This window comes from Electrona antarctica (assembly GCF_951216825.1).
Source record: "Electrona antarctica genome assembly, chromosome: 16".
NCBI lineage: Eukaryota > Metazoa > Chordata > Actinopteri > Myctophiformes > Myctophidae > Electrona > Electrona antarctica.
Window position 1 is genome coordinate 2,411,719 of NC_136797.1, and position 14,482 is coordinate 2,426,200.

The 14,482-nt window shown below is 46.1% G+C and overlaps 1 protein-coding gene across 1 annotated transcript in view; it reads right to left on the bottom strand.

The window, feature by feature from the left end:
• Positions 1–2,368: 2,368 nt before the first annotated feature.
• The window catches only part of LOC306940280 (mucin-2-like), a gene marked incomplete at both ends in the record, with an annotated part of 62,084 nt that continues 49,970 nt past the window's right edge, over positions 2,369–14,482 (bottom strand). Inside the window, 9 exons of the mRNA XM_079525302.1 lie at positions 2,369–2,572; positions 2,617–2,930; positions 5,196–5,405; positions 7,828–8,037; positions 8,195–8,481; positions 8,625–8,775; positions 9,947–10,075; positions 10,695–10,851; positions 11,337–11,576. Of these exons, the coding sequence (XP_079381428.1) occupies positions 2,369–2,572; positions 2,617–2,930; positions 5,196–5,405; positions 7,828–8,037; positions 8,195–8,481; positions 8,625–8,775; positions 9,947–10,075; positions 10,695–10,851; positions 11,337–11,576 (1,902 nt within the window). The remainder of the gene's footprint in view (positions 2,573–2,616; positions 2,931–5,195; positions 5,406–7,827; positions 8,038–8,194; positions 8,482–8,624; positions 8,776–9,946; positions 10,076–10,694; positions 10,852–11,336; positions 11,577–14,482) is intronic.

Below are 14,482 nucleotides of genomic sequence, written 5' to 3' on the forward strand. Positions count from 1 at the left end.
GGTGGTTGGAGTTGTTGTTGGGGTGGTGGTAGGAGTTGTTGTTTGGGTGGTGGTTGGAGTTGTTGTTTGGGTGGTGGTTGGAGTTGTTGTTTGGGTGGTGGTGGTGCATATCGAGGTAGTTTCTGACGTGCAACATTTGACTCTGGCCTGATAATCGTCACACTGCTGTGAAGGTTGTTTGTAGTTGAAACATGTGAAACCATGTTGTGGTGTACAGGTTACATTCTGATGACGCTGGGAGCCCTTCGTAGATCTACATTCTAGGTCCTCTGGAGCTGAACACGTGTTGTTATGACCAGCAGCCATGATGTCATCCATGGATTCGATGACTCCACCTTCATTGCCAGTCGTGGCTTTGTGAAGATTGACCCAACCTGACCAGGAACAACGTACTATTGTACATGTTGGGGTCGTAGACGTGGGTGGTGTGGTTTCTGTTGTGGTTGAGGTGGTGGTAGGAGTGGTCCTTGTTGTAGTTGACGGTGTAGTTGAGGTGGTGGTAGGAGTGGTCCTCTTTGTAGTTGATGGTGTAGTTGAGGTGGTGGTAGGAGTAGTCCTTGTTGTAGTTGATGGTGTAGTTGAGGTGGTGGTAGGAGTGGTCCTTGTTGTAGTTGACGGTGTAGTTGAGGTGGTGGTAGGAGTGGTCCTTGTTGTAGTTGACGGTGTAGTTGAGGTGGTGGTAGGAGTTGTCCTTGTTGTAGTTGATGGTGTGGTTGAGGTGGTGGTAGGAGTTGTCCTTGTTGTAGTTGATGGTGTAGTTGACCTGGTTGTTGTCGTTGTACTTTCTGTTGTGGTAGTAGTCGTTCCACAGTTCACCGTCTTGCAGCACTTCACTTTTATCTCGTAGTCCAAACACAGGGGGGGGAACTGTTTATCGTTCCGGCACAACAGCCCGACTGTGGTGTCGCACGTTACATCCTGAGTTGGAAGTCCGGCAAATTTAGAAGACTGGCACTCCACTGACACCGGATTCTTGCAGATGTCATGTCCATGCGCGATTATGTTTTGGATTGTTTCGTTGTCTCCGCCGTTTGCAAACGTTGGGTAATCCACATTGATCCAGTCGGACCACTCGCACACCACGCAGGTTGTTGGGGTGGTGGTTGGAGTTGTAATTGTGGTAGTTGAGGTTGTAGTGTAGTGTGGGGTGGTGGTTGGAGTTGTTGTTGGGGTGGTGGTTGGAGTTGTTGTTTGGGTGGTGGTAGGAGTTGTTGTTTGGGTGGTGGTTGGAGTTGTTGTTTGGGTGGTGGTTGGAGTTGTTGTTTGGGTGGTGGTGGTGCATATCGAGGTAGTTTCTGACGTGCAACATTTGACTCTGGCCTGATAATCGTCACACTGCTGTGAAGGTTGTTTGTAGTTGAAACATGTGAAACCATGTTGTGGTGTACAGGTTACATTCTGATGACGCTGGGAGCCCTTCGTAGATCTACATTCTAGGTCCTCTGGAGCTGAACACGTGTTGTTATGACCAGCAGCCATGATGTCATCCATGGATTCGATGACTCCACCTTCATTGCCAGTCGTGGCTTTGTGAAGATTGACCCAACCTGACCAGGAACAACGTACTATTGTACATGTTGGGGTCGTAGACGTGGGTGGTGTGGTTTCTGTTGTGGTTGAGGTGGTGGTAGGAGTGGTCCTTGTTGTAGTTGACGGTGTAGTTGAGGTGGTGGTAGGAGTGGTCCTCTTTGTAGTTGATGGTGTAGTTGAGGTGGTGGTAGGAGTAGTCCTTGTTGTAGTTGATGGTGTAGTTGAGGTGGTGGTAGGAGTGGTCCTTGTTGTAGTTGACGGTGTAGTTGAGGTGGTGGTAGGAGTAGTCCTTGTTGTAGTTGATGGTGTAGTTGAGGTGGTGGTAGGAGTGGTCCTTGTTGTAGTTGACGGTGTAGTTGAGGTGGTGGTAGGAGTGGTCCTTGTTGTAGTTGACGGTGTAGTTGAGGTGGTGGTAGGAGTGGTCCTTGTTGTAGTTGATGGTGTAGTTGAGGTGGTGGTAGGAGTTGTCCTTGTTGTAGTTGATGGTGTGGTTGAGGTGGTGGTAGGAGTTGTCCTTGTTGTAGTTGATGGTGTGGTTGAGGTGGTGGTAGGAGTTGTCCTTGTTGTAGTTGATGGTGTAGTTGACCTGGTTGTTGTCGTTGTACTTTCTGTTGTGGTAGTAGTCGTTCCACAGTTCACCGTCTTGCAGCACTTCACTTTTATCTCGTAGTCCAAACACATGGGGGGGAACTGTTTATCGTTCCGGCACAACAGCCCGACTGTGGTGTCGCACGTTACATCCTGAGTTGGAAGTCCGGCAAATTTAGAAGACTGGCACTCCACTGACACCGGATTCTTGCAGATGTCATGTCCATGCGCGATTATGTTTTGGATTGTTTCATTGTCTCCGCCGTTTGCAAACGTTGGGTAATCCACATTGATCCAGTCGGACCACTCGCACACCACGCAGGTTGTTGGGGTGGTGGTTGGAGTTGTAATTGTGGTAGTTGAGGTTGTAGTGTAGTGTGGGGTGGTGGTTGGAGTTGTTGTTGGGGTGGTGGTTGGAGTTGTACTGGTAGTAGTTGAGGTTGTAGTGTAGTGTCTGGTGGTGGTAGGGGTGGTCGTTGTGGGCGTGGTGGAACAGGCCTCGTGGTCGCAGCAGTAAACCCTGACCTGGTAGTTGAGGCAGAGCTGCAGCGGACCCTGCTGGTCCTGGTTCCGGCAGGTCAGTCCCTGGGCCAGGTCGCAGCGCACCACCTGGCCCACGTCCTCCAGGCTGGCGTTGGGGTACTTCTCCGCCCGGCAGTGGATGCGGCGGGGCGCGGCGCAGACGGAGTGTCCCGACGCGCGGATGTTCTGGTAGGTCTCCGTGTCGCCGCCGGGCGTTCCCAGCGTGGGGAAGCTGGTGTCGAACCACGGCGACCAGGAGCACGGACTGCACGTCGTGGTCTGGGTGGGAGCTGGTGGACACACAGGGTTAAAACGATCACACAGATACGGAGATTATCGTACATCCGGCCAACCCTGGCGAGGACACATTATACACATCCGGCCAACCAGTGTCGAGGACACATTATACACATCCGGCCAACCCTGGCGAGGACACATTATACACATCCGGCCAACCAGTGGCGAGGACACATTATACACATCCGGCCAACACTGGCGAGGACACATTATACACATCCGGCCAACCCTGGCGAGGACACATTATACACATCCGGCCAACACTGGCGAGGACACATTATACACATCCGGCCAACACCGGCGAGGACACATTATACACATCCGGCCAACCCTGGCGAGGACACATTATACACATCCGGCCAACCAGTGTCGAGGACACATTATACACATCCGGCCAACCAGTGTCGAGGACACATTATACACATCCGGCCAACCAGTGTCGAGGACACATTATACACATCCGGCCAACACTGGCGAGGACACATTATACACATCCGGCCAACCAGTGGCGAGGACACATTATACACATCCGGCCAACACTGGCGAGGACACATTATACACATCCGGCCAACCAGTGGCGAGGACACATTATACACATCCGGCCAACACTGGCGAGGACACATTATACACATCCGGCCAACCCTGGCGAGGACACATTATACACATCCGGCCAACACTGGCGAGGACACATTATACACATCCGGCCAACACCGGCGAGGACACATTATACACATCCGGCCAACCCTGGCGAGGACACATTATACACATCCGGCCAACACCGGCGAGGACACATTATACACATCCGGCCAACCAGTGGCGAGGACACATTATACACATCCGGCCAACCAGTGTCGAGGACACATTATACACATCCGGCCAACCAGTGTCGAGGACACATTATACACATCCGGCCAACCCTGGCGAGGACACATTATACACATCCGGCCAACACCGGCGAGGACACATTATACACATCCGGCCAACCAGTGGCGAGGACACATTATACACATCCGGCCAACCAGTGTCGAGGACACATTATACACATCCGGCCAACCAGTGTCGAGGACACATTATACACATCCGGCCAACACTGGAGAGGACACATTATACACATCCGGCCAACACCGGCGAGGACACATTATACACATCCGGCCAACCAGTGGCGAGGACACATTATACACATCCGGCCAACCAGTGTCGAGGACACATTATACACATCCGGCCAACACTGGAGAGGACACATTATACACATCCGGCCAACCAGTGTCGAGGACACATTATACACATCCGGCCAACACTGGAGAGGACACATTATACACATCCGGCCAACCAGTGGCGAGGACACATTATACACATCCGGCCAACCAGTGGCGAGGACACATTATACACATCCGGCCAACACTGGAGAGGACACATTATACACATCCGGCCAACCAGTGGCGAGGACACATTATACACATCCGGCCAACCCTGGCGAGGACACATTATACACATCCGGCCAACCAGTGGCGAGGACACATTATACACATCCGGCCAACCAGTGGCGAGGACACATTATACACATCCGGCCAACCCTGGAGAGGACACATTATACACATCCGGCCAACCCTGGAGAGGACACATTATACACATCCGGCCAACACTGGAGAGGACACATTATACACATCCGGCCAACCAGTGGCGAGGACACATTATACAAAGAACAGGTTGAAAAATGGGTGACGTTCCTTTAGTTTAAAGGGATGATTGTGACATAAAAACAAGGTTTTTTGTAATTTGTTTTGGTTTTCTGAGCTCAACGAACCCAACAAACCTGAACTTTTAACATTCACTTCCACCTGAGATGTCACTTCCTCCTGGTCTCAGGGTTCATGGTGAGGTCACTTCAGAGGGCCACTATAGTTCCACACTCACTCCAGAGGGCCACTATAGTTCCACACTCACTCCAGAGGGCCACTATAGTTCCACACTCACTCCAGAGGGCCACTATAGTTCCACACTCACTCCAGAGGGCCACTATAGTTCCACACTCACTCCAAAGGGCCACTATAGTTCCACACTCACTCCAGAGGGCCACTATAGTTCCACACTCACTCCAAAGGGCCACTATAGTTCCACACTCACTCCAGAGGGCATGTATTACTGTCTCCGCAAAAATAGCAGATCTACAAGCTGAAAACGCGTCGCACTGCGACACGTTTTGAGCTTGTAGATGTATGTTCTAGGAATCTAGGTGTTTAAAAAAAAGTGTGTCCTACTTGGCGTGGGCGTGGTGAAGACGAAGGTAGTGGTGGGGGTCGTGGGGGTCGTAGTGGTCGGCCACGCAGTGGTCCCACACGGGGACACAGTCCTCTGGACGGTGCCGTTGGCGCCACACACCGCCGTGATGCAGTTCCCGTGTCCGTCCGTGGTGTTGTAGATGGTCTGGCCCTCGGGATACCTCTCCTTGTTGTACGTGCAGTAGCACTCTGGAACAATTTACAATTTAGGCATTTAGCAGATGCTCTTAATCCAGAACGACTTACATACATTAAGCAAGAACAAAAAAAGCATGGGAATACATCACATATATAAAAAGCATTTATCATGAAACATGCGTAAGCTAAGAACGTAACAGTGGAATATCTATATAATTAATCTATACATATAAACTATACATATATACTATACTATGCTATACACATGTACTATGACGTGCTATGACTACATAACAACATGCAATTATAGTGCTGTCTACATAACATGCTATAAGTCTGTATCAAATGCTATCTAAGGGGGTAGGGCAGGGTTCCCCAATTAATTTTCCTCAAGGGCCATATTTTGACTAGGGTACCAGGCTGGGGGCCGAGTCCGCACGCACAAGGTCGAGCAAGACCCCATTTGAAAAGGATGCCCAGTTTGACATGCATAGGCTACTGACCCCCATTTAATGCCATTTATATCTGGGACCCCCATGGTTGCTATGGTTAGCAACCAAAAAAACAAGCATGGTTGCTATGGTTAGTATGTGACGTCACTGACATCACAGATATGTACAGTAACTATAACAATAAATGTGTAGTTGCACCACTCAGTTCACACGGGTGTGATTTTTTTTTAAACAAAGCAATACAGCCTCATCAAAGTTGGTGTTTTAACTTTATATGTTGTCAATTACTTCCATGAGAGGGAGAGAGAGGTGGTGGAGTTAGCTGCTTTAGCAGACAGTTTGAGAGGGAGAGAGGTGGTGGAGTTAGCTGCTTTAGCAGACAGTTTGAGAGGGAGAGAGAGGTGGTGGAGTTAGCTGCTTTAGCAGACAGTTTGAGAGGGAGAGAGAGGTGGTGGAGTTAGCTGCTTTAGAGAGAGGTGGTGGAGTTAGCTGCTTTAGAGAGAGGTGGTGGAGTTAGCTGCTTTAGCAGACAGTTTGAGGGTTCCAATGGAGTTAAGAGGTTTTGTCCAAAGCACTTTTTACTACTTTCCATTGGTTCAATATTTTTATGAAACAACACACAGACGTAAAGGGTGTTCAATAGCACTGATTTATGAAACAACACACAGACGTAAAGGGTGTTCAATAGCACTGATTTATGAAACAACACACAGACGTAAAGGGTGTTCAATAGCACTGATTTATGAAACAACACACAGACGTAAAGGGTGTTCAATAGCACTGATTTATGCCAAAAAAATGTGCGTGCTTCCCTCCTGTATTTTGGTCCAGTAACGTGTCCATACCTTGGGCGTTATGATGACATTCGATGGACGCGGAATTACAGATGCTTCAGGAGAGGGAAGAACAACAACAAAACAAAACAATGTTATTAGCAATTTCGTTTTTGGATGGCCACGGTCGGACCCCCCATCTGAAAATATTTCGAACCAGAGACCGAGGGACCCCCACACAAGATTTGTGGTGTTAAAAATAGCTGATGTGTCCCTGGACACAATGAAGGGTGGCTCCACTGCCCGCGTTGCGTGCATTAAAATTGAACCGGTGCGTTTTTTGACGCACGCGACGGAGACGCAACTCAACGACCCCACATTGAGAACCAATGGTTTAAGGTCTACCACCAGGGACGTGCAGAGAGTGTTAGAGCTGAAATCCCGCACTTGTGGACAAAAGAACGCGAAAATAGCAGATCTACAAGCTCACAGCGTGTCGCGCTGTGACGTGCTGTGAGCTTGTAGATCAACTCTTTAGATAGTGGAGATGCAGGTGTAACGACATGGATTTCTAAACAAATTTGTTCAATGCCAAATGCTGTGTTCAAGTTCAGGAGACTTCGGGAAAAAAAGCAATTCTCCCGAATGCTCCCTTCCGGCATGGCATGGAAAGGAGAGGCATTTGCATTGGAGAAGGCAGTTGTTTTACAGACGGGTATAAGGGCAGGGGCTGAAGCCCCCTTTGATGCCACCACAATGTGGAACGCCCCACCTACAGTCATTAAGACATGCAAATCCCTTGACTCCTTCAAAACCGCTCTCAAAGGGCACCTACGGACGGCTGCAATTCAAAACTGGCCCCAATAAAATCTGAATCCCCCCAGTCCTTTTTCCCCTCACTGTATATGTTTCTTTTCTCTTTTTACCTCCTTTATGATGAATTCCTGTTCTGTTCTTTGGCTACATAGAAGTGTATATTTGTACGTCTCTAAATGTTTTGATGAATAGAACAAGGTGGACCCTCTTGTAAACAAGTGTAATGCTTTATTGGGTCGTCCACTCACAGTTAACAGTCTTTGTATTGAGTTGTGACATATACCCTGAAGAAGGCAACTAGCTCGTCGAAACGTTGGTAAATAAAAAGTATTCTTTTGACATGGGGACTAGGAGTTGTGCGACCTCTCCTTTCTGTTATAAAGTGTGTCTCCCGTGGATCAGCACCTCCCCAGCACCTCCCCCTCCCAGCACCTCCCCCGTGGATCAGCACCTCCCTACTCTTGGTGTGTCTCCCGTGGATCAGCACCTCCCTACTCTTGGTGTGTCTCCCGTGGATCAGCACCTCCCTACTCTTGGTGTGTCTCCCGTGGATCAGCACCTCCCTACTCTTGGTGTGTCTCCCGTGGATCAGCACCTCCCTACTCTTGGCATGGGGACTAGGAGTTGTGCGACCTCTCCTTTCTGTTATAAAGTGTGTCTCCCGTGGATCAGCACCTCCCTACTCTTGGTGTGTCTCCCGTGGATCAGCACCTCCCTACTCTTGGCATGGGGACTAGGAGTTGTGCGACCTCTCCTTTCTGTTATAAAGTGTGTCTCCCGTGGATCAGCACCTCCCTACTCTTGGTGTGTCTCCCGTGGATCAGCACCTCCCTACTCTTGGTGTGTCTCCCGTGGATCAGCACCTCCCTACTCTTGGTGTGTCTCCCGTGGATCAGCACCTCCCTACTCTTGGTGTGTCTCCCGTGGATCAGCACCTCCCCCTCCCAGCACCTCCCCCTGTGGATCAGCACCTCCCTACTCTTGGTGTGTCTCCCGTGGATCAGCACCTCCCTACTCTTGGTGTGTCTCCCGTGGATCAGCACCTCCCCAGCACCTCCCCCTCCCAGCACCTCCCCCTCCCAGCACCTCCCCCGTGGATCAGCACCTCCCTACTCTTGGTGTGCGCTCCTACCTTTTTGTTTGCTTTGAGTTGTGCTGTAATTCATTAACTGCAAACTGTTAATAAATATTTCAATCAATCAATCAATGTCTGTGTGTGCACGGCCTACCAGGTCTGGCAGTTCTGCGTGGTCGGCACGGTGTGGCCGTTAGCGTAGCGCTTTCCGTCGTGGTCGTAGCAGTCGCACTGTCCCCGAGTCACACACGTTCTGGAGTCCTCGTCGAAGTACGGTGTATCGGGAGGACATCTTGGATAGCAGCCTGTTAGGGAACACACAACACCAGTGAGGACATCTGGGATAGCAGCCTGTTAGGGAACACACAACACCAGGGAGGACATCTGGGATAGCAGCCTGTTAGGGAACACACAACACCAGGGAGGACATCTGGGATAGCAGCCTGTTAGGGAACACACAACACCAGGGAGGACATCTGGGATAGCAGCCTGTTAGGGAACAGGGAGGACATCTGGGATAGCAGCCTGTTAGGGAACAGGGAGGACATCTGGGATAGCAGCCTGTTAGGGAACACACAACACCAGGGAGGACATCTGGGATAGCAGCCTGTTAGGGAACAGGGAGGACATCTGGGATAGCAGCCTGTTAGGGAGCAGGGAGGACATCTGGGATAGCAGCCTGTTAGGGAACAGGGAGGACATCTGGGATAGCAGCCTGTTAGGGAACAGGGAGGACATCTGGGATAGCAGCCTGTTAGGGAACACACAACACCAGGGAGGACATCTGGGATAGCAGCCTGTTAGGGAACAGGGAGGACATCTGGGATAGCAGCCTGTTAGGGAACACACAACACCAGGGAGGACATCTGGGATAGCAGCCTGTTAGGGAACAGGGAGGACATCTGGGATAGCAGCCTGTTAGGGAACAGGGAGGACATCTGGGATAGCAGCCTGTTAGGGAACAGGGAGGACATCTGGGATAGCAGCCTGTTAGGGAACAGGGAGGACATCTGGGATAGCAGCCTGTTAGGGAACAGGGAGGACATCTGGGATAGCAGCCTGTTAGGGAACACACAACACCAGGGAGGACATCTGGGATAGCAGCCTGTTAGGGAACACACAACACCACAAGCTCACAACGCGTCGCAGCGCGACACGTTGTGGGCTTGTAGATCTGCTATTTTCAGCATGCAACCAAGTGTAACATGACTTACACTGGATCTCTTGTCCACTAGTCCCTTCCTGACATTTTAGTCTAGTTTTAATTTGACGAAATTGTCAATAGTTTAGTTTCCATTTAGTTTTCGTCGAAAGGTAGTCGACGAACATTTTTCGTTTCAGTCGACGAAAACAACACAACAGCACAACACACGACAAAAATTGATAAAGTCATTCAAACACGCCGTGAATTTATGGAATTTCGTTTCATTTTTTTGGGAATGTTTTGTAATAATAATAATTAAAAACATAAAGTACCTTCTAGTGGGGGTATGTGGGCGGAGCAGCTCCCAGACGGGTTTCTGCACGTCTTCATACAAGGAGATCCACATGGCTTGTAATGCCACTCACAACCACCAGGGGGGTTGTAGTAGTCACAGAACAGAGCTGGAGGAGAAAAGAGAAGAAGAAGAAAAAAATCACACCCGTGTGAACCGAGCGGTGCAGGCTGCAGCTGTTAGTACTCTAAACAGACAGACAGACAGACAGACAGACAGACAGACAGACAGACAGACAGTGTTTTAAGTTGCTCCATTCAGTATTTAGATGTGTGATATATTCATTTGAGGTGTATGTGTGATATATTCATTTGAGGTGTATGTGTGTGATATATTCATTTGAGGTGTATGTGTGATATATTCATTTGAGGTGTATGTGTGTGATATATTCATTTGAGGTGTATATGTGTGATATATTCATTTGAGGTGTATGTGTGTGATATATTCATCTGAGGTGTATGTGTGTGATATATTCATTTGAGGTGTATGTGTGATATATTCATTTGAGGTGTATGTGTGTGATATATTCATTTGAGGTGTATATGTGTGATATATTCATTTGAGGTGTATATGTGTGATATATTCATTTGAGGTGTATATGTGTGATATATTCATTTGAGGTGTATATGTGTGATATATTCATTTGAGGTGTATATGTGTGATATATTCATTTGAGGTGTATATGTGTGATATATTCATTTGAGGTGTATAGTTTATAGTAAACTCACGGCAGGTCTTGGGAGTCCTCCACGCGACGCACACGCCCGCGGCGTTGCAGGCCTCGGCGTACGCCGTCACGGCCGTGCAGAAACACTCGCAGTCTCCGCCGGTGTCGCAGGCGCACGAGTCGAACACGCACGCCTCGAAGTACGGGATGGGATCCACCTGCAGAACCAATCACAGTTCAGTCCCGTTAGCGGTCAGTCGTTCTTGTGAGATCTAGCACTAGTTGCTAAAAGCTTAATTTGCTCAGGGAATGCAAAAAAAAGAAAAAAAATCAAGGCTTCGTGGGGTGTGTAATTTATAGAAAATACTTTTTTGTGCTCAACTACTCTTGTTAAGTGCCCAAGACGTCCACAGACGACCTGGGAACTACCGCTATGCAGTGCCCAGGACGTCTGTGGACGTCTTAGCAACTGTAACTGTTTTTTAATGTGTTTTTAAAGTTAAAAACGTTGGCTGTGAAAGAATATATATTCAAAGATTTGCACACATGTTCACGACTTTTCAAAAATAGCAGACCTACAAGCTCATAGCGCGGCACTCGGTGCCGCGCTATGAGCTTGTAGATCTGCTATTTTTCAACAGCTAAAGCATAACATAATGCTTAAAACACCAAAAGGGGTTCCCGTCCAGAACCACCAACGTACCACGGCGTGGCAGGCGGAGAACACGCTGCTCTGGACCAGGCTGCACTGCCTCTGGGCCCAGGAGCGCCGGTAGGGGTTGGCGGAGCACGGGTTCCGGTTGGCCACGGCATCCGGGCAGTAGCCCGAGCGCTTCCAGCTGTTCCCGAAGGCCACGGGGCTGACCACCACCGCCTGGCTCCGCGTGGAGAAGTCGTTGTTGCCGTCGCCGTCGTAGTTCCCGCACAGGCCGCACAGACGACCCTGCATGGCGGGGGGGTGTGTGGGGGGGGGGGGGGGGGAGAACAGTGTATGTCATTAGAGCAGCTAGCGATTCTCAAAGTGCGTTTTTTCAAGTTTTATTCTAATTGACATATTGGTTGTTCAGTTTGACTCACCAGTTTTGGAGATATAGCTTATAGAGTAATGTCTTGCAGAGAAACAGCGAGTTGAGAAAACAGGCTTGAAAAGGTTAACTTCTGTGGTCTATAACATTACACCTAGCTACATGTTTAAGCATTTATTTCATATTTACATGTCTTCTGTGGTCTCTAACATTACACCTAGCTATACATGTTTAAGCATTTATTTCATATTTACATGTCTTCTGTGGTCTCTAACATTACACCTAGCTACATGTTTAAGCATTTATTTCATATTTACATGTCTTCTGTGGTCTCTAACATTACACCTAGCTACATGTTTAAACATTTATTTCATATTTACATGTCTTCTGTGGACTCTAACATTACACCTAGCTACATGTTTAAGCATTTATTTCATATTTACATGTCTTCTGTGGTCTCTAACATTACACCTAGCTACATGTTTAAGCATTTATTTCATATTTACATGTCTTCTGTGGACTCTAACATTACACCTAGCTACATGTTTAAGCATTTATTTCATATTTACATGTCTTCTGTGGACTCTAACATTACACCTAGCTACATGTTTAAGCATTTATTTCATATTTACATGTCTTCTGTGGTCTCTAACATTACACCTAGCTACATGTTTAAGCATTTATTTCATATTTACATGTCTTCTGTGGTCTCTAACATTACACCTAGCTATACATGTTTAAGCATTTATTTCATATTTACATGTCTTCTGTGGTCTCTAACATTACACCTAGCTACATGTTTAAGCATTTATTTCATATTTACATGTCTTCTGTGGTCTCTAACATTACACCTAGCTACATGTTTAAGCATTTATTTCATATTTACATGTCTTCTGTGGTCTCTAACATTACACCTAGCTACATGTTTAAGCATTTATTTCATATTTACATGTCTTCTGTGGTCTCTAACATTACACCTAGCTACATGTTTAAGCATTTATTTCATATTTACATGTCTTCTGTGGACTCTAACATTACACCTAGCTACATGTTTAAGCATTTATTTCATATTTACATGTCTTCTGTGGTCTCTAACATTACACCTAGCTACATGTTTAAGCATTTATTTCATATTTACATGTCTTCTGTGGACTCTAACATTACACCTAGCTACATGTTTAAGCATTTATTTCATATTTACATGTCTTCTGTGGACTCTAACATTACACCTAGCTACATGTTTAAGCATTTATTTCATATTTACATGTCTTCTGTGGACTCTAACATTACACCTAGCTACATGTTTAAGCATTTATTTCATATTTCCATGTCTTCTGTGGTCTCTAACATTACACCTAGCTATACATGTTTAAGCATTTATTTCATATTTACATGTCTTCTGTGGTCTCTAACATTACACCTAGCTATACATGTTTAAGCATTTATTTCATATTTACATGTCTTCTGTGGTCTCTAACATTACACCTAGCTACATGTTTAAGCATTTATTTCATATTTACATGTCTTCTGTGGACTCTAACATTACACCTAGCTACATGTTTAAGCATTTATTTCATATTTACATGTCTTATGTGGACTCTAACATTACACCTAGCTACATGTTTAAGCATTTATTTCATATTTACATGTCTTATGTGGACTCTAACATTACACCTAGCTACATGTTTAAGCATTTATTTCATATTTACATGTCTTCTGTGGACTCTAACATTACACCTAGCTACATGTTTAAGCATTTATTTCATATTTACATGTCTTCTGTGGACTCTAACATTACACCTAGCTACATGTTTAAGCATTTATTTCATATTTACATGTCTTCTGTGGACTCTAACATTACACCTAGCTACATGTTTAAGCATTTATTTCATATTTACATGTCTTCTGTGGACTCTAACATTACACCTAGCTACATGTTTAAGCATTTATTTCATATTTACATGTCTTCTGTGGACTCTAACATTACACCTAGCTACATGTTTAAGCATTTATTTCATATTTACATGTCTTCTGTGGACTCTAACATTACACCTAGCTACATGTTTAAGCATTTATTTCATATTTACATGTCTTCTGTGGACTCTAACATTACACCTAGCTACATGTTTAAGCATTTATTTCATATTTCCATGTCTTCTGTGGTCTCTAACATTACACCTAGCTATACATGTTTAAGCATTTATTTCATATTTACATGTCTTCTGTGGTCTCTAACATTACACCTAGCTATACATGTTTAAGCATTTATTTCATATTTACATGTCTTCTGTGGTCTCTAACATTACACCTAGCTACATGTTTAAGCATTTATTTCATATTTACATGTCTTCTGTGGTCTCTAACATTACACCTAGCTACATGTTTAAGCATTTATTTCATATTTACATGTCTTCTGTGGTCTCTAACATTACACCTAGCTACATGTTTAAGCATTTATTTCATATTTACATGTCTTCTGTGGACTCTAACATTACACCTAGCTACATGTTTAAGCATTTATTTCATATTTACATGTCTTATGTGGACTCTAACATTACACCTAGCTACATGTTTAAGCATTTATTTCATATTTACATGTCTTATGTGGACTCTAACATTACACCTAGCTACATGTTTAAGCATTTATTTCATATTTACATGTCTTCTGTGGACTCTAACATTACACCTAGCTACATGTTTAAGCATTTATTTCATATTTACATGTCTTCTGTGGACTCTAACATTACACCTAGCTACATGTTTAAGCATTTATTTCATATTTACATGTCTTCTGTGGACTCTAACATTACACCTAGCTACATGT